At 38.8% G+C, this 19,901-nt stretch overlaps 1 protein-coding gene across 1 annotated transcript in view; it reads left to right on the top strand.

Annotated features, from left to right (window-relative positions):
- The window catches only part of ZCWPW2 (zinc finger CW-type and PWWP domain containing 2), a 91,479-nt gene that overhangs the window by 26,024 nt on the left and 45,554 nt on the right, over window positions 1-19,901 (top strand). The window contains 1 exon segment of the mRNA XM_032459405.1: window positions 106-265. Coding sequence (XP_032315296.1) covers window positions 106-265 — 160 coding nt within the window.

The following is a 19,901-nucleotide window of genomic DNA, read 5'->3' as shown; positions in this document are numbered from 1 at the left end:
TTTTAAAATTCAAAGGAGGAAATGTGAAATAAGATTGTGACATATATGTTAATGTCTGCCTTATTTGAAAACATCAAAATAATTAAAAATATTTTCTTTCGAAAGCTGGCCAGGAATACTTTGCCCTGATCCTTTTAAAGGGAAATACGTGACTCATGACCGGGATGGAAATGTTGAGCAGTATCACGTGGAATTCCTGGGTGACCCCCATTCACGGTCGTGGATCCAGGCATCGTTTGTTGGACATTACAGTATCACATTAGAGGTAGGTGCAGTAACATCAACGCCTTTGTTTTTAATGATGGCCATTTGTCTCAGATCCTCAAAGATACGTAATTACCTACTTTCATATTTATGTACACAAAATGGCATATATTATTTGTTTAAACTCAAATATTTGTATTTTTTATTTTATCGAATTATAGTCAGTTTATAAAGTTGTGTCAATTTCCAGTGTAGAGCACAATTTTTCAGTCATACATGAACATACATATATTCATTGTCACATTCTTTTTCACCATGAGCTACCACAAGATCTTGTGTATATTTCCCTGTGCTGTACAGTATGATCTTGTTTATCTGTTCTACATATGCCTGTCAGTATCTACAAATTTCGAACTCCTAGTCTGTCCCTTCCAACCCCCCTTCTCCCTCAAATATTTGTATTTTAAAGTAGCTTTTTTTAAAGGAAGTGTGGACATAAAAATACCCAGAGGATAGTTTTAAATTCTGTTTCTCTAATGGCAATATAGTATAAGTCAACTGAAGACTTAATTGCCTTTTGAAACACTTTTAAGGTTATCATTTGGTAATTTTTTAATTCTCTTGAGAAGTCTCTAAGTTGTAGCCCTAGCTCACAGGAAAAATTAATTATGGAATCAACCAGATTTTTCAAATTTCAAAGAGAATATTTCATTATACTAACTCCTTCAGTATTTTTGACTCTTTTTAAATTTTAAATCACACACTGCGATTAACGAGTAGGCTGAATTCTCAAGCTGGTGAGACTAAGTGAATTGGGCTCGTTTTCATGATTGGTTTAATTGTTGCACATTAATCCAGTTATCTGTGTCTGTACTCTAATACTGAAACTTCATCTGCAAACCATGCTTCTATTAGAAATGTGATTAAAAAGTAGATGTCAGAAATGTGAATGCCTTTGATTCAATTTGGATGATTTCTATTTTATAGTGAGAAGTATATATATATATATATATATATATATATATATATGAGAAAATATACAGACAGATGTATTACATTTAAGGCATGCCATTGAATCCACAGTGTGAGTAAACTGGTGGAAATTTGAGGCACTTTCCGGTGAACTTTTACTGTGTCTCTGGCATAAACAGTATCTTTGTTCCATTCAGCCTGAAGGCAGCTGGCAAGGAAGGCTCTTGCAGTAAAAATCTTTAGGTGTGGAATGACATGACTTACATTCGTCTCACGGTAGTTGTGAGCCAGTCACCTTCGTGGGAGGCACCTTCTCTGCTCTGCCACTTTGGATGTGCTCCTGCTGGCAACCACAGAAGACAGGAAGGCGTGCCCTCCCTTCTGTGCCCCTCCCCTCTTCTGAAAGATAGGGAAGCCGCCTAGCTTCTCGTGAAGCGGACCTCAGAATCTGATATTTGACAGTGTGATAAAGAGCAGGGCATTCTGCAGAAATCCTATTTAAATATGTATAAAAAAATCAAAGTGTATTTTTACATCATCTGAACTAGCGTTACTCTCAGGAGTTGAGTTCTGTCAGGATAAATTTGAGTAGTATGATTGCAGGGAGCCCACCATTCATTCCTGGGACAAGGGAAAAAATCTGATGCCAAACAAAAGTAAACTCAAGAATCAGGAGCCGTAAGTTTTCAACCTTCGGAAAGCATGAAAGCAGACTTAGAAATTCTTGCAAAGACCCGGCAATTCAGGGCTGCTTAAATTAAGCAGCCTCCTAAAGCAAGAATGAGGACAGAAAAAAATTAAGTGTATGTTTCACCCACTCCCCGACTGGCTGGGTGCTCTGGGTGGATGAGTCACTGGGTGCCCGCATACTCAGCGCAGGCTCTCCTCCCTGCTGTCATGCGGGGTACTTGTCCCTTATTCTCTCCTCGTCCGTATCTTCTTTACTTCCTCACTTGGAGCTGATATAATGGTGGCACCTTCTTCTGTGGGTCTCTTCATCCAAGGCTGCAATTTCTGCTCCCTTTTCCCTCACACTCAGCCGGCGCCCGCCAGACCGTCCTGCTGTGCTCCGGTTCCCTATTCCCAGCTGTGTCAGGCTCTCCACTTGCCAGGAAGGAGAGACTCACCCATGACGGGAGCCTCACTGCCCCAGTGAGAAATCAAGAAAGCAAAGAGGTCAACTCAGGAGATACTGGCAACCAAGATCGAAAGATAGTCCACAATGATACATACAGAAATTGTTTGAAAATGAATAATATCACACTGAGTCTAACCCAGGGATGGCTGAGATTTCTCTGTCCCTTGGAGATGGAGATAGTATTGACTTCAGCCTACAGTTCTATGCCTAGACTTCCCAGGAATTTAATCTCCTATAGTCCTCTCTGCACTGGAGCGCCTACATCCTCAAATGCTGTCTCTGCAGCGAACCACATTGATACAGGTATTCAGTTCACACCCCCACCCCACAGAAAAGATCACTTACACAAAAAGAATGTATAGGAGAGTGTAGACTTTAAAAATTTTTTTTGAGGTGGGAGAGTTTACTTATTTATTTATTTTTAGAGGAAGTACTGGGCATTGAATGCAGCACCTCTGTATGCTAAGCATGCGCTTTACCACTTGCCCTGTATCCTCCCCCCAGTGTAGACTTTCTTAAAGATTTTTGTAGAAGAGACGAAGGAGACACCCATTGTCTGAGCTGCTTTTCTAAAGGTAGACAAAGAAAGGTAGGCATGCATGGCTCTCACTGCTTAAGCTGACTTCATATATTATCTCAACATCATTTTCTCCTAATGTGAGCAAGCTTAGTTTAACAAGTGATTAAATAATATTTCAGGGTTTTCACTGACTATGGCTTATCTTTATTTTGCAGTATGTTTTACAGTGGGAGAGAAATAAGCTCTTCTAGAAAGACATTATATGCAGTTATGAGAAAATACGATATTTTTTAAGTTTTAAATTCTGAAAATGTTCATAGTTGTCTCTCTTTTTTTTTTTTCTTTTGAGTAGTCGCCCTAGGTGATATATTTAGGGGACCCCCTGACGTAACTTACTTTATTGTTGAAAAGAAAACAGAGCTCTGTCACTGTCTATTCATACAGGTGATAGATAAGCTTTTCCCCAATAAATAAAATCACTCATAGATACTCTAGGATGTACTTTAGGAAAGTTGAAGGCAATATTTAGATTGCGTATTTGTAATTTATGGTAGTTCACTCATACATTTTACTTTCTTCACTTACTAGAAGGTCAGTGGTATAAAGAGCTGAAATTCCCTTCCCCCTTTTAAAGAAACCTTGATTCTCTTATGGTGTGTATTCAAAATAGATGTCACTCTGGTAATTACTCAGAGAAAATAGCCGTGGATATGTGCTGGGTAACTATTTTAAGAACTGATGGATGGAATACAATTCTTTCCCCAGTGAGCACAAATGTTGTTTTCTTTTATATTTAGTAGGTGCTGGTCTGCAGAACCCATTATTTGCAAGTTTCCTTTTTGTTTGATAGACTGCATGACTTGGTTTAGCATTTCTTAAGCCTGGCTTTGCATTCAAAGGCTTTACAAAACAGTAACAACAACAAAACGGCAACCGAAACAAAGCAGTGCCTGGGCTTCACTGGGCTCCACTCCACTGGATCCATTAAATCAGCTCTGGGAGGAGGGCCAGCCAGGCCTTAGTAGTTTTAAGTCCCTCAAATGAATCTCATATGCATCCCAGAGAGAGAGAACCACTGACCACATTTTCTCAACCTGAGGTGTCAGAGTTTTCTGGTTTTATCCCCTCTAGTGTAGGAACGCAGTGGTGGTGGCGGCTTCCTGTCTCACTTTGCTTTTCTCCTGATTCCTTTGTTAGTCGTTCACTTCCTTTCGCCTGGGAATGATGCTTGCTGCCCTGGGTTCACGTGTCTCACCCAGTAGTAACAGCCTCATTGAAAACAGCTTTCAAGTCATTCTTGTCATTCAGCAGTATACATAATCTATTGCTGATAAATTGCTGATGTATAATTTGAAACTTAATACTCCTAGTGTCTTTAAGTTGATCATCTATCTTACAGGTTACATAGAGTCATTTTAATTTTTATTAGACATAGGTTATGTACTCCAACCAATGATTGCTTGGCCTACCCTTTTCTAGTTCTTTATATTGTGAAGAAAATGTTAGTTGTTCACTCATGATGCTATGATTCTCCTGTGGTAAAATTTAGGGGATTCTTTTGGTCCATGATGTGAATAGATTTTTTTGTTGTTGTTATATATTTTAATAGACTGCCCTCTACTGTATGTAGTATATCCCCGTAGATATACAGCCATTTCTTGGGGTACCAGATGTTGTTTGGGTATTTACCCATTGTAATATGAAGTTGCCTGTATTTTCCAGTGAGATGAGAAGGGAGCAATACCGTATTGCTAAACCTGAGCTCTGCAACTTCTGGAACTCTGCTTCCTAATTAGGGTGGTCGTGAGTGCTGTTCACCAAGTTTTTCCAGGTTTCTGCCTTCCTGTTATAAAGTAGAGCTGCATGTGTGGAGCTCTCGTGGTGGGGTGAGGTCCGACGAGTTTCAGTGAATGATTAATATCTGAGCATGTGCCTGGGTCCAGAGCACCATCCTCCAGAGTCCTCTGCTCTGTGGCTCCATGACTGATAATGTTTGAATGTTGGTTCCCTACCCTGGATCACTCTTAGCAAAAGCCCGCGCTGCCAACGAATAACAGATATGCAGTATGAAGAAGACACAGGCCTCATGTTGAGCCCCTAGGATATTCTAACAGACACACTAATAAGAGTGCAGAGGATGTCACCCTTCTTTGTAACCTGTATCTTCAGAAATACCATTCCTAAAGTTTCAGCACTCCTGAGAAGGCAGCCAAGTGACTGAAATCACATTACCCTCATTCCCCCAGTCTGTAAATAGAAATAACACAACTTGTTATCCTATAGTAATTTATCAAGTAAGTTGATTTCTTTTCTGTGCAACGATAAACATGGAGTAGAAATTACCAGCATTGATGATACATTGAATATAAATTTGTTCTGGTAAATATCCTCCAGCACAGAGCTCTGATGTCAGTGTGCACTGCCGTGACTCCAGTAACTCAACAAGCCCATAAACAGAAAACACGTAATTGAGTCCCTACCCCAGGCCAAGGGTTGGGTAGACAATATAATGATATAATAAATATCATATTTAAAGTCTTACAGAAATCCCATGAAGATAGACATCGTTATTTGACATACGGAAGAAACTGATATTCAGGCTACATGTCTAGTCCAAGGTCAGTCAGCTGCCAAGTGATGGGGCAATGATTGGAACCAAGATGTCTAACTATAGGGTCCGATTCTTTTCTATTTCTATACTGTGCCAGTTTACATATGCATAGGCAGTGGTCTGATTTATTGTTGAATGTTTTTCTACACTTGCGCCTCCTATGAAATGAGGAACGTTTTCACCTTTTAATTCTAATATACACGTTGAATGATGGCAGTTTCTGTTACACTTGCTCTTTATTTGTTGCTCAGTGCTCCCCTTTGGAGGACTAGTGACAGGACTCTGATATTTTCAGATTACATTTGCAGTAGTCGTTTGACAGGTGTGTCTGGATTAACATCTATTTGAGCAAGTGTTTTGCTTCCAAGATTTACGAGGCTCCAAATTCTAAGAATGTAGTCTTTAATAAGGTTTAGCAAATTAGCTTATAACTAGAGCATCAGGCAGTGTTCTGCTCTTAAGGTAATGAAGTGAAGCTGGATATAAATCGATTGAGCCAATTCTCAGTGGAAAATCACACTTGGAAAAAGAAAAGTGTATGTGTGTATATGTGTGTGTGTGTGTTTCTGCACCATGTTCCTGCTGGCAGATAATCTATACAGCTACCAAACTCTCAGTAGATTTTTATTATACCAATTCCATATTTTTTGTAAAATTTGCTGTAATTTTGGCATTATTGGGTTAAGAGCTTTTTGTTTGTTTGTTTGTTTGTTTTCTAAGCATCCTTTAGTTTTTGGTCTGAAAAAGTCTGAGGGAATTAGAACATGTCTCTGTAACTGTGAACAATTTGTGAATAACCTGTCAAGAAAACTTTTGTAGTAATGTATATTAGGAGAAAAATGAAGTTGTCATAGTGGTTAAAAGGCAGACTTCCAGAGCTAGGTTCTTTGGGTTTGCAGGTTGGCTGTGTTCCTGACTAGATGTCTGTCCTGAGGCAGACCACTTACCCCTTACAAATCCCACATGCCACATCTTAAAATGGAGATTATAACAGTATATGCCTCCTAAAGTTGTTACAGGCTTGACTGAGATTATGCACAGAAAGTATTTGGCATAGAGCTTGTCATGTAGTAGGCTCTTTTTTTTAATTGACGTGTAGTCAGTTAAAATGCGTCAGTTACAGTGTGTCAATTTCTGATGTCCAGCATCATGTTTCAGTCATACATATACACACGTATATTCCTTTTCATTCTAGGTTATTACAAGATATTGAAAATAGTTCCCTGTGCTGTACAGAAGGAACTTGCTGTTTATCTATTTTACATATAGTAGTTAGTATATGTAGTAGGCTCTTAATAAGCATTAGTTGACACTATCATTGTAAGTACACGTGAAATATACTGTTACATTACTTATTTCCTCCCTCTAGAAACCCATATCTACAGGAGGGAGTACCAAAAAAAACAAAAAAAAAACAAGAATGACAAGGTGGAGAGTAATATCTTTTCTTGTGACTAAGATTATCTGTGAAAAATGACATGATTTTATTGAAGTATAGTATTGAAATACAGTCGGTTTATAATGTTGTGTTAGTTTCCGGTGTACAGCATAGTGATTCAGTTATATATGTATATTCCTTTTCATACTCTTTTTCATTATAGGCTATTACAAGGTATTGAATATAGTTCCCTGGGTTCTACAGTACGACCTTGCTATTTATCTATTTTATATATGGTAGTTTGTATCTGTAAATCTCTGACTTCCAATTTATCCCTCCACGTCCCCCCTGCCCCTGGTAACCATAAGTTTGTTTCCTATGTCTGTGAGTCTATTTCTGTTTTGTGAATAAGTCCATCTGTCTCATTTTTTTTAGATTCCACTTATAAGTGATATCCCATGGTATTTTTCTTTCTCTTTCTGGCTTCTCTTTGTATGACAATCTCCAGTTCCATCCATTTTGCTGCAAATGGCAAAAAAAGACATGATTGTAGTGGTTTTTTTTTTTTTAATCAACCAATACAGTGCTTTCGGAAATTGAGGGAAGTAGAACTGAGTGATCACCTTATCCTTTGACTCTTCAGTCCGTGACTGAAAGTGGCCACTGCTGCTTTGCTTTTCTAGTTCAGTGTAAACAGAAGTGCTACGACCCCTTGAAAGCAGGAGATAGGTCAGAGCCTTCTTAATGTGACTCCTTGGTGAATGAATAGTCCCCAGGATCAGCCATGCCCCAAGAATACTTCAGATTTCTTTGATGGAATTGGAAGGAGACTAGGAAATATTATCTTTCATGTTTTTTTGCAGCTGAATGAAACCAGTTGTTTCCCTATCTCTATTCTGTTTTTTTTTTAAATTCATTCACACTTATATATGCTGACTTCGCTGCTCCAAATAAATTCTTAAATTCACCTTTGTCATCTCCCAACTTCATCTCTTATGAATTTAGATAGCTTGAACTTGTACTGAAGTTAAAAGTCTAAATCCAAATAATATGACCAACTGTACTCAGTTTATAAAGGAAGGACCAGGTGGCTACCTTGCCCATCATCAAATGCATGAAAAATGTATTAAGCGTGAACTGGATTTCTCATATCGACTCCTCAGTGCACCAGCAATCATCTTTCCAAAGAAATTCCAGTATGTAGCTTTCTCAGCTTTCCAGAAGAGCTTATTTTCTGTTAAAGAAACCAGAGTCAGATCACTGTTTTTAAGCCAAAATACAGGGCTCACTAAATTGCCTTCAGAGCCACATATCCCTTATGAGTAAGGCTGTCTTATAATGAGTCTGTATGTCGGGTTCTTAAATTAGTAAACAGTTGTGGAGTATCTTTTGGATACATTCTTCCATTAGGGAATGGTGAAGTCCAAAACTCACAGTCATAACTGAAATTCTACAATTGATATACTAACTTTTTTCTTTTCTTTTCATTAACTTCTTCATTTTTAAAAAAAAGGATCTTGTAACCCAGGGCCAGGAACAGTCTGTGACTCGGGCAAACCCTTAAACAATGCTGATTAAATTGACTTTGAAAATAAATTCCAGGGTTACTACTTCCTTACCATTTTGTTTCGATCACAGAATATGCACTGTGATTGTATGACATATTTAACCGTCCTCTTCTCAGAGATCTCCCACCTGCTTGTATGATTCTATTTTTAAACAGAATCTGAGCATCTGTCTGTAATAAATACAGCCATTGTTTTCCCGTAAACATATATTCCATAAAAAACAAGCATATGTGGAGTCGAAAATAGCAACCACGTATGTTCACTATTAGATTCAGGTCTGCATATCTATTCAGACTCTTGCTTAAAATCCTTTAAGCCAATCCTGACTTTTCTAAGGCTCAGGGCAAATGAGCACAGGCTTATTTTCATGGCTGATTTTCAACCCATTCTCCCAGTTCTGTTGAACATCCCCAGCTGGAGCAGGCAGCCTGGCTGGAGCTGTGGGAGATACAGCACTTGAGATTAGCACGGCCTTACAAATTATCTGTGGACTCACTGGCTTCCCGTGCTTTCTTTCATCAACATGTTACTAATACTTCCCTATCATTTTTCACAGCAGTAAAACACTTTCTTGCTACAGACTTCGGTGGTATCTTCAGTTTTGCAAAATAAAAATTCTGCAGCTTGAAATCAGAGTATGTAAAATACTTTAAACTGTACACAATAAATAAGTTGAAGAGTTTTATTCTTTTTAAAAAACTATGATAAAATAAATATAACATAAGGGGTTCACAGTTTTGAAGGCACTAGCCTGCTGTGAATCCCCTTTGTCCAGCAAAGTTATAAAGCTGCCTCTTTTTTTCTAAGCTCCAAAATATATACATATATATTGTATATATAAATATATATATAACATAAAATTTTACCGTTTTAACCATACATTCAGTGGCGATTTAAATTTTTAAGTGCTGATTAATCATCCTAGAAAAACTTTTCCTAAGCAGTATAAATATGACCTGATACAGAAAATGCCAGATGGCAGTTTCCTGTCATTTTTAACAGAATTTATTTCTTCCCATCTGGTCTAGACGCTCTTCATAACACCATCTTTGAGATTTGTGCAACAGAATTGCCTTTTAGTGGAATGTCATTTTATAGTCATTGAGCCCATGAATTCTGGAGCTAGAATGCCTGTCCCTGTGTCTGAATTCCAGCTCTGTCACTCACTAGCTATGTGAGCTTGAGCAATTTCTAAATTCAGTGCTTCAGTTTCCTTATCTGTAAAATGAGGAAAATAATAGTACCTACTTGGTAAGCTTGCTGAGAAGTTAAAGAGAGTTGTTTGTGAAGTGCTTCAGACTGTACCTGACACTTAATACTATATAAGCATTGGAGAAATTAGTAAATGAAATAGCAATGGATTTTTTTTAAACTGAAGCATAGTCAGTTACAATGTGTCGATTGCTGGTGTCCAGCATCATGTCCCAGTCATACATGTACATACATATATTCGTTTTCATATTCTTTTTCATTAGAAGTTATTACAAGATATTGAATATAGTTTCCTGTGTGGACTCTTTAATAGTGGAACACCTTTTGAAATATAATAGTTAGTCAGCTCCTTTCTATTGTGAATAGAGTTTATATCTCATTTATTTGGGACTGCAGAAACTAAATGATAAATGTTTATTTTCTGATCATTTATGACATTGATAACCAACATTTCAAAAATGCTTTACATTTTACAGAGTACCTTTTACTATCTCCTGTGATCTTGGTTCATTGTTAAGAAAGTTGAGGCTCAGGTTGAATGACTTCCCTGAGGTCACAAAGCAGCAGACCTGGGACTCAAGCCCACTCTTCTGACTACAGGCCCCAGGTTTTTACATTATATGTCGACCTGCTTGAGATTTACTTTGGACCATCTGCTTCTAATCTTCATAAGCATATCAAATTCATAATAAGCTCTCATCGGTAAACTGGACAATCACAAAGCCCTTCTTACTGGTTTCCTATTGTTAACTCAGCCAGCTTGATTGATTAACTCAACCTTTAACCAGCGCTTTTCAGAATTGAACAAAGATGTGAAAGCTCCCTTCTTCATGTTGAGTGCTGATTCCTAGCCATAAATGTAGGGCCTCTTTGCGGCTGTCATTAAAACCTAGCATTTATTTCATTCCCCTGTAACTTTAGAAGTAATTGGTTATTATTAATGCAAATGTTGGTATTCTGATGCCATGGTTTGCTTTGGTTTTTTGTTTGTTTGTTTTACTCCGATTTTGGTTCCCCAAACTTTCTCATCATCATATTCTCCAGAGAGCTCTTTAAAAATGTGTATTCCTGAACCTCCATACTGGGGAGTGTCCTGAGAATCCCTGTGGTTCCTCAGTGAATCTCCAGAACCAGCGTATAGCAGGGTTTCTCCCCATAAATACCTGTTTTCTGTGTTCACTGGCATTAACTAGAGAAGATATTTGTGAAAAGGTATAGTATTTTTATTGTTTACTTTGTAGAATTTGTAAATGTGTTTATGAATTCGTGGTGCTAAAGAAGCCAGGCAAATCTTTAGCAAAACTGTGAGGTTAGACTCCCCTGTCCCTTTAAACAGTTTCTATCCTTGGTGGTGACTGATTTTTCCCTGCTGTGATGCCAGAGGCCTCTTTGTTTCTCTCTTTTTCTCTCAAAAGCTGGTTTCAGGTCCATTTCACTAAACAACTGATGTACTGGTTGTATAAAAATTATTTTCTAGGGGATATCAGTCCAGATAATAGACCAGCCTAACATGCCAGACGAGGGTGCCTTCAAACACACACACAGACACACAGGCACACAGACACATACACACACACCCCACAGCACGCAGCCGATGTTTATCCATCTTGACACACAGGGAAAGGACTCAGATATTCCAAATACTTAGAAAATATATGTTTAAGTCGAGGTTAATAAAGAGCTTTTCTAGTGGCCTGTGATTTTTCTGATGTGTCCATGGGGGCCGTTTTACCTAAAACTGCTTGGCTTCCTTCCGCTCCTCCTCCCCAAGGTTCAGGGAGCACTCAGGCCCTGTAACTCCCCAGTATTTCAAGCCAAGTAAACCAGGTTTTGACTCTCACACTTTCCTGTTCTTTCTTTTCTGCCTAATTTCTCCCCTGATACTCACTGCATTCTTGGTATTATCTTTCAAATTGATGTAAAGGATCAGACTGAACAAGCTAGAACTTTTTTTTTGTCAGCTTAACTGGCTCACGTGTCAGTGGTATAGGACGCAGAGGACATAGTTACTTTGATGTAAAAATCCTGCTGAGTTAGAGGAAGCCGGTTCCTATTGTTGAAAGCATATTGCTTCAAGTGTTGACTCACTTGAATAAGCTGTCTAAATAATCCAGAACCTACGTTAAAGATGGCAGATGCAAGGGGAGACAGATGTTAGGCGGCCCTGGTGTGTGTGGTGCACAGGGGTGTGATGTGACCGTCTCTGCATCAAAGCAACGAGAACGTTCTCACTGTCGAGATTCCTGGGTGCTGTTGCAGAAATCCAGTTTAAGGAAGACAAGATCGCCTTGTGATTAACTTTCTCCTGAACTGCTTTAAGTGAAAATGATCGCTTTGGCACAACAGTAAATAGAGAGCCATCACGGTTAGAGTCAGCAAGGTGCACGGTCAGTTTGAAGGTACAAGTAGCGGCAGTTGACACGAATCACCAGGCAGAGCGTATTGTAATAGGTGCTCGTGTTGGTCCTCAAACCTTTAGGACAGAAACATTCCACAGGAAAGTTACTTTGTTTTTCTTTACGTTCTGAAATCTGTGGCTGATCTCCCCATGTTCAAGGGCATATTATAACAAAGTACTGAAATAACTTAAAGTAATGGTCCCTATTTGTAGCCATTTCAATGAATTTATGACTCCCAATTAAGCAGTCCAAGGATTCCAGTTTTCCAGATTTGTAATATAGGTTCAACATTGTGTCTGAAAGGTACATTTTCTAAATCGTAGACATTTTTATTTGCAGCTGCCTTTATTGATATAATCAAAATTTGAATCAATAATTTGGGATAGTAAATGTTATCATTTGTACCTACAGGATGGTCATGAGGCCAGCCCTCCAAATAGATCATATTAAGAAGCATTTGACCCTATTTAGTTTTAAAATTAGATATAACTTTTTTACCTAATATTTGAAGTACTTGAAATTTGACACACTTCTTCTTTTCGAGAAAAAAATGCTACAAATATCATAGGATAAATCAAGGGCTCGTGAAATACTTTACAGATTTGCATTCTATACACAAAATGAAGTTTAATATTATCTTAGAAATAATATTACCACACTATAATGCAAGATACTCATTATGTTTATAAAATTTTCTTTTGCCTTTCTCCAGGGATAATCACATAATTCAGGATTAAAATGTAGCAGCCTTTCATTTTCATCCCCAGTTTCCTGTCTGGGTTTTACCCATGCCACCCTGAACAAGAAATATCTATTTATAATACTCAAATATTTACTGAGCTCCTAGTGTTTGCACGAATTCTAGGCTCAGAACTGATCAAAACATACAAAATTCAAATGCCATCATGAGACTTAATGGGATGATGAGACACGTAGTTAACAAATATATTTTTTTAAAAGATACAGGGTGTTGTTGATGAGGGCTGTGAGGAAAAATTAAGGGAGGGAGGGAGGTAGAGTGAAGGAGCAGGGTGCCGGGGGGGTGGGGAGGAGGGACGGCCACCTGCCCATCGGTTCTGATACTCAGAGCCCCTTCGCTAGGAGACCCTCCCGACAGCCACGCAAATACCAGCCGTTGGTTGGCGATAATTTTTGTTTTCATTATACTTTTCCCTTTCATTTATTCCGCAAAGTCGTCCAGCCCCTCTTGTTCTCCTGTCTCAGGGGCGCTTTCTGTTGTGGGGATCCAAAGCAGACCTTATCTGTGTCCCTGAGCTGAGTTCCTTGAGGGTGGGAAGTACGGGGAACAGAGAGTCCTGTGCCTCGGGAGGGGCAGACGGGAGCGTAAGGCAGAGAAGAGGTCCTCTCAGACATTGAAGAGGACAAAGGTCCATCAGTGCCCTGGGGAGCGGCAGCATCTCAGAGATTAATCACACGTGGTGCCTCAGGAGATAGAACCCACGCCCCAACCCTCCGAACAGATCCTTTGGTCCAGGTGTAGCAGAGAAGCTGTTAGATGGCCTGACTTCAGGGGACTTGAAGGAAGATGCTATTCCGGAAGCCCTGTGGGTGGAGGAGTCATGATCTGCCCCACTCCTCAGGCACCGAATATTCCCTTCCAATTTACATGAGCCTAGGGAAAGTCAGGGCTGGCCCCTAAATGAGTAGGATCAAATTTCTTATCCTTGTTGCGTGTCGGCTGCCATATTCAATTTTATTTTGCAAAAACAAGGAGATGTGACTATGCTGACACATTCAAGCTTGAGAAGTAAGACTCACCCTGCTGCGGCTCCAGGTTATTCCGTCTTGATGAATTTTAAGTGGAGAAACAGTCTTACCATACAAAGCAGCAGAACATAGGAACTGCCAGATGGCACATTTCTCTTTACTGGCCTTGCTGGGTGGGCCACCACGTAGGTGTTCTTCTCTTTGAATTTGTCCCTTCATGTTAGTGTGTGCAGAGAGCACAGCCCTTGTTCAGTGAGTCAGGAGTTACTGAGACTGGACGTCCAGCTTCCTCCTCAAACTCGGGGAAAGGTGAAAATGGTACTCGGACTTTCAGCCAATAACACTCAGCTGAAACAAAATCACACAGGACAGCAGTTTACAAGCTTCAATTTTGGACACAGCTAGGAGTTTTCTCAGAGATGGGGTGATATCTTTCCCTGTCTAACCGTCTGTTTAGTCTCAGACCTCATCCTTATTCCAAATATTTACATGCTTATTCATCTATTGAGAACACATCTAGAATCATCTTATTTATACTCATAAATTCACACAAATTTCTAGACTATATGCTTCCTTCTCTTTCTAGGACGATTACTTATTTCCCCTTCCACCCTAAATTTATTTAATAAAACTGATTAAGAAAACTCAAGTTGCCGAAGTAATATAAATATAATGAAAGATGATATTTGCCGTTGGGATCAAAGAATTTACTGGAATTTGAAGATGCCCAGCCCTTCCTAGCATCTCATCTGAAGTCAGTGATCTTAATCCTTGACTTTACAAGCTTTTGGCTCCTTGAAAATCTGTCAAAGAGCCACCTTGAAAATTTCCTTCTTAAACAAGTATATTTAAAAATGTGTCTGTGTTTTGTTTTGTTTCAGGGTGGGAGGTCATTTGAAAGTTCTAAAATTATTCGGTATACTCAGGTTAGGGCTGCAAAAGCTGAGGACAGAAATACTTTTCACATTGCAAACCGAGGTACAAGGCTATGTCTGCAGGACTTGCAAAGGGGGTGCCCAAACTGGCCTGGCAGCCCTTAGCCCAACTTACGGATATAAAATTTTTGAGTTTGAACAAATAGATATTTCTTTGGAGGGGATGATGGTGTACTGTGGCATTTTCTTACACCTCCTCCCCCCGACACCATCTTCGGCAAAGGGTAGATGGTCATTTTCCTGTACAAATGGTTGGGAGCTTGAGGTGTGTGCTCTGCAGCTCCCCCCAGAGAAATCTACAGACTGAGAGCTTCCAGTAGCAGGTCTGGCAGCAGAGGGAAGAGAGCTGGAGGCACTGGGAACGGCCAGCATCACCCAGTTTGGGGAGCTGCAATGCAGACGACATAGGACAAAGAGTTGGATCATTTTGCTCAGGGTTCCCGCCCAAGATGGCTTCCTGCTTCCACACGGCCTCAGCAGAAAAATAGTTAATGGAGTGGGGATTGAAAGCAGCCAGCTAAAACAAAGACCTCGCCCCTGTCAAAGGAGCTGTTCTTTGTGGGGACAAAAAGTTCTCTCAAAACCCACAAAGCACTTTACAATAAAAACCACTTCCAGCCCGGGAGACAGTGACCCAGATTGCCTTGATAGCAATCAAATAAACACATTTTCTGCAATTTCTCTTGCGTTCTCCACAGCTAACCCTTTCAACCCCAGGGGACCTGGAAGACACGGGGAGAGGAGACACATGTAGAGGAAAAGGAAAACGGGAGCCTGAAGCCTGGTCGCCCCAGGGCGTGCCCCAAACCTGAAATGACGTTTTGTCTCTTACATCCGGTAGACATTTCAGTTTTTTAATTTTGGAGAACCAAATAAGTAACTATAGGACATTTTATTATTTGAGAATTACCAGAAAAACCATAGTACCTGTGGTAGATTTCAGTCAAGGCTAAGAAACTTCTAGATTCCAGCTAAAAAAGTGCGTTTGAATGGTGGTCACTTTCTGCGTGAGTTTGAATCCTATTTTAAATAATACTTGGCTTTGAACAATTCATTGTTTAAAAATGAAGTTAATTATTTGACTTCTGGCTGAAGAAGTAGATGGAAATGTTTTCTGCCTTTAAAAGACAATTTTTCTTTGAGGTTCTGCCTTAGTTTGGGATTCAAAACAGCATCCTTTCCTTTGCTAGCTTTTTCCCAAAAGGTAAACCTTCAGGCTGAACATTTACCTCATTAAATACTACAGTATTTTTAAATTGAACTTAATCACAGTGTTACTGTAATTCATTCAAGCATAATGTTCATTCATCCTTCACAAACTTTTGCCCTAATAATTAGTGTATGGAATGAATCTGTTATGTTTGAGTCTTTCTTTCTTGTCAATCCAGAAGGCTTTCCTGGGCAGATTCCACTTGAAAGATTATGAGAATGTCTCAGAGAGCTTACTTTATAAAGGCGATTACAAACAAATTTTTTTTTGGTAGCTTCTGCAGAAGAATTCAATTTAAATAAATGTGAGACGCTACAATGCAACTTGAAAAATACATGAACTCTTTCAACCAGAAGTTTTAATTGGAGAAGAAATTGGTTGTTCAGGTAGGAAATTGGGGTACTTAAAAGGATGTAGGATTGCTACTATTATTTAATTGTCCTGGTAGATAGAATTGGCTCATATAATTAGCCAAAGAAAGAAGCAGAAGTGTACATACAGGAAAGGAAAAAACAAAATTATCGTTATTTGTAGATGTTTGTTTACCTGGAAAACCCATGGAACTCAAGTGGAAAAACTACTATAAACAAAACTATTATAAACAATAGAAGAACTGTTATAAACAACAGGAAAACGGAAACAATGGGAAAATGTGGCAATAAAATTACTATAAAGCGATCACCAGTCTGCAAGTATGAAGGGATGGATACCATTTATGACAGCAGCAAAATATATATGATACACTGGGGTAAGCTTAAGGAGTATGTGCAAGATCTGTATGAATAAACTTTAAAATGCTAGTAAGAGGCAGAAAATAAAACCCAAGTAAATGGGAAGATATAATCCCCCTTCTTTGTTTAGGAGAGTTAATATGGAAAGATGTCAATTCTCCCTACATTGATTTGAATGCAATCTCAATTTTTCAAAAGGACTTAAAAAAAAAACCCCTACAGTTGACCCTTGAACAGCTCGGAGGTAGGGACACCCACCCTCTTTGCATGTCGAAAATCTGCATGTAACTTTATGGTAACTTTCCGGTGGTCACTCCAGTCCACCGGGTCTGCATGCGCAGATCCAACCAACCAGGGATCCTGTGGTACAGCAGTATGTATTTAGGGAGAAAAAGTCATGTGTAAATGGAACTGCGAATGATGCAGGAAAAACAGATGTGGGGCGTGAGGAGGGCCGTGTCCCAGGCTTCCGTTGAGGCCCTGGGACGTGCCCGCCAATTGTGGGTCCTTGGCTTCTCGCAGGAAACTCTTCAAGAGCGAGCCACAGTTGAGTAAAGGTAGATTTATTCAGAGAGATACATCAAAAGGCAAGAGAAAGGCCACGAGGTGTGGGGGTTGGGTGCTCAGATTAAAAATAGATACACACTCCATAGACAGAGCGTGGGCCATCTCTGAAGACGGAGAGAGAAGGGGCGGTGGCTGCGGGGCACCGTGTTGCCAGTTTTTATGGGCTTGGTGGCTTCATAGTAAGTGGAAGGACCAGTCTAACTAACCTGGGAAAGGGGCTGGGATTCCCAGGGAGTTGGCCATTTCCCACTCTTTGACCTTCTGTGGCCATCCTTGGGGCTGCCGTGGCGCCTGTGGGCGTGTTATTCACTATGCTAATATATTACAATAGACGTATAATGAAGCTCAAGATCTCCTAGAAGTGAAATCTCCCACCATCTTGAGCCCCCAGGCCTACTAGGGGTTGAATCTGCCACCATTTTGATGTTAATTGCTGCATCATTCCTTGAATGACTGTGCCTTGCCCCCTTCCTGTCTCACGAAGTTCAAACCTGTGTTGTTCAAGGGTCAAATTATAAAATTTGTAGGAAAATAAAACACAGAAGAGGGAGTTAGGTCTATAAAATATAAAATTATAGTAATACTCCAGTAGTAAAAGCAGTTTGGTATTAACAGTTATCCAATAGATTAATAAAATATAGTCCACAATTACTTGAAAATAGTGGTTAAGGTTGTATTCAAATAATTAAAGAAAAGTTATATTGGGTAATAAATAATGTGTATACAAATGGCTAGCTTCTTGGGCAAAAAATGAAGTAGAAGCTATATCTCACACCTCACGTCCAAATTACTTCTGGAAGGATGAAAGATTTAAATGAGCAGAGAGGAAAATACAAATATACTAAAAGGTAAGCTATAAACAGAAGAAGGTATTTGCAACACATATAGCAAAAGACTACATTTTTAATACACAGAAAATCTCTTACAAATCAATGAGAAGATGAGCGATAAATATAACACAGGATTTGAACAGTCATTTCATAGAAAAGAAAATATAAATGGCTTTTATTTATTATTTATTTATTTTTTAGAAATATTTATTTATTTATTTATTTATTTAATTTATTTATTTATAGGGGTTTTTTTGGAGGGGTGGTTAGGTTTATTTATTTATCTAATTTATTTTAATGGAGGTCCTGGGGATTGAATTCAGGACCTCGTGCATGCTAAGCACGCACTCTACCAGTGAGCTATACCCTCCCCTGTAAATGGCTTAAAAATATGAAAAGTTGATGAAAAAGTTCTGAGGAATCTGATGTATGCATGATGACTATAGTTAATGAGATTGTATTATATCCTTGAAATTTGCTGAGAGAAAAGTTCTTAAATGTTCTCGCCACACACACAAATATGTATTAACCGAGTTAACTGATGTGTTAACGATGCGGTAATCATTTCCCAGTATATACATTGTACCAAATCATTTCGTTGCTCTCCATAAGTTTACAGTTGTATGTCAATTAAATCTCAGTAAAGCTGGAAAAAATAGGAAAAATTGCTCATGATGACAGAATTTAAGAAACAAAAATGACAATAAAAAGGAAATACTGGTTTTTTTTTTCCTTAAAAATGTTGACAGAGATCTCAGTGTGGTAACAGAAGTGTTCTCCAGAGTGTGAGGAAACATATTGTTTGGAGCATTATAAATTGTGACCACCTCATTTAGGAGTGATTTCATTGGGAACTATAATCCATATCTTATAATAACCTATAATGAAAAAGAATATGAAAAGGAATATATATACATATATAACTGAATCACTATGCTGTACACCAGAAACTAACACAACATTGTAAATTGACTATACTTAGATTAAAAAAAAATTTTTAAAGAGTTATTTCACAATGGTTTCCAAAATTTAAAATATACATGCATTAAACCTGGTCATTCAACATCTTAGGAACTTATACTCAGTACACTTTCACATGGGCAAAGAGACATAGGGATAATTTTTCTTTTATTGCAGCATTGTTTCATGTTGCATAATACTAGAAAAAACCTAAATGTCCATCATAAGAGCATTTGTAAAATAAATAATGGTACATGCATACCATGTACATGGATATACATACATCTGATTCCTCATTCCCTTGGTTTTCTCATCTAATTTATTGGCTTTAAATATGGTGCATGTGTGTGGATGTTTCCTGCATTTTATCTGCAGTTCAGTTCTCTCTCCTGAATTCCCTTACCAAATTGCTACTCAGTATCTTCACTTGGATGTCATAATGCATACTCAATATGTCTGAACTCTTGCTCTATGCTCCCCCCCAACACACCTACTGCAAGTCTCACTTCCCTGACAGCCTTCCTCATCTCGGCAGGTGGCAAATTCCATCTTCTGTTCACTCAGGCCAAAAACCTTAGAGTCATCCTCTCTTTCTCTCATAATCAATTTTAAGTTGGTCAAGAAATTATTTTTATTCTACCTTCAAGTTATATCCAGACTCCTACCACTTTTCACCACAGTGGCTGCTATTATCTGGTCTACATCACCATTATTTCTTGCCTGGACTATTGCAATAGCCAGTCATCCTGTTCTCATCAAAGCAAGCAGAATGATTGTTTTAAAACATTAACTCGAATCAAATGTTATTTTTTCTGTTCAGAACTCTGCAGTGAGTCTCATTTCACTCAAAGTAAAAGCCAGAGTCCCTACAGTGACCTGCAAGGACTTCCATGATCTGGTCCCTGTCCATTTGTTTTTTGTTATCATTCCGTGTTACT

This window comes from Camelus ferus, chromosome 17 (assembly GCF_009834535.1).
Source record: "Camelus ferus isolate YT-003-E chromosome 17, BCGSAC_Cfer_1.0, whole genome shotgun sequence".
In the NCBI taxonomy this organism is placed as follows: domain Eukaryota; kingdom Metazoa; phylum Chordata; class Mammalia; order Artiodactyla; family Camelidae; genus Camelus; species Camelus ferus.
Note: the sequence above shows the minus strand (reverse complement) of the source record. Positions and strands in the feature narration are given on the sequence as shown.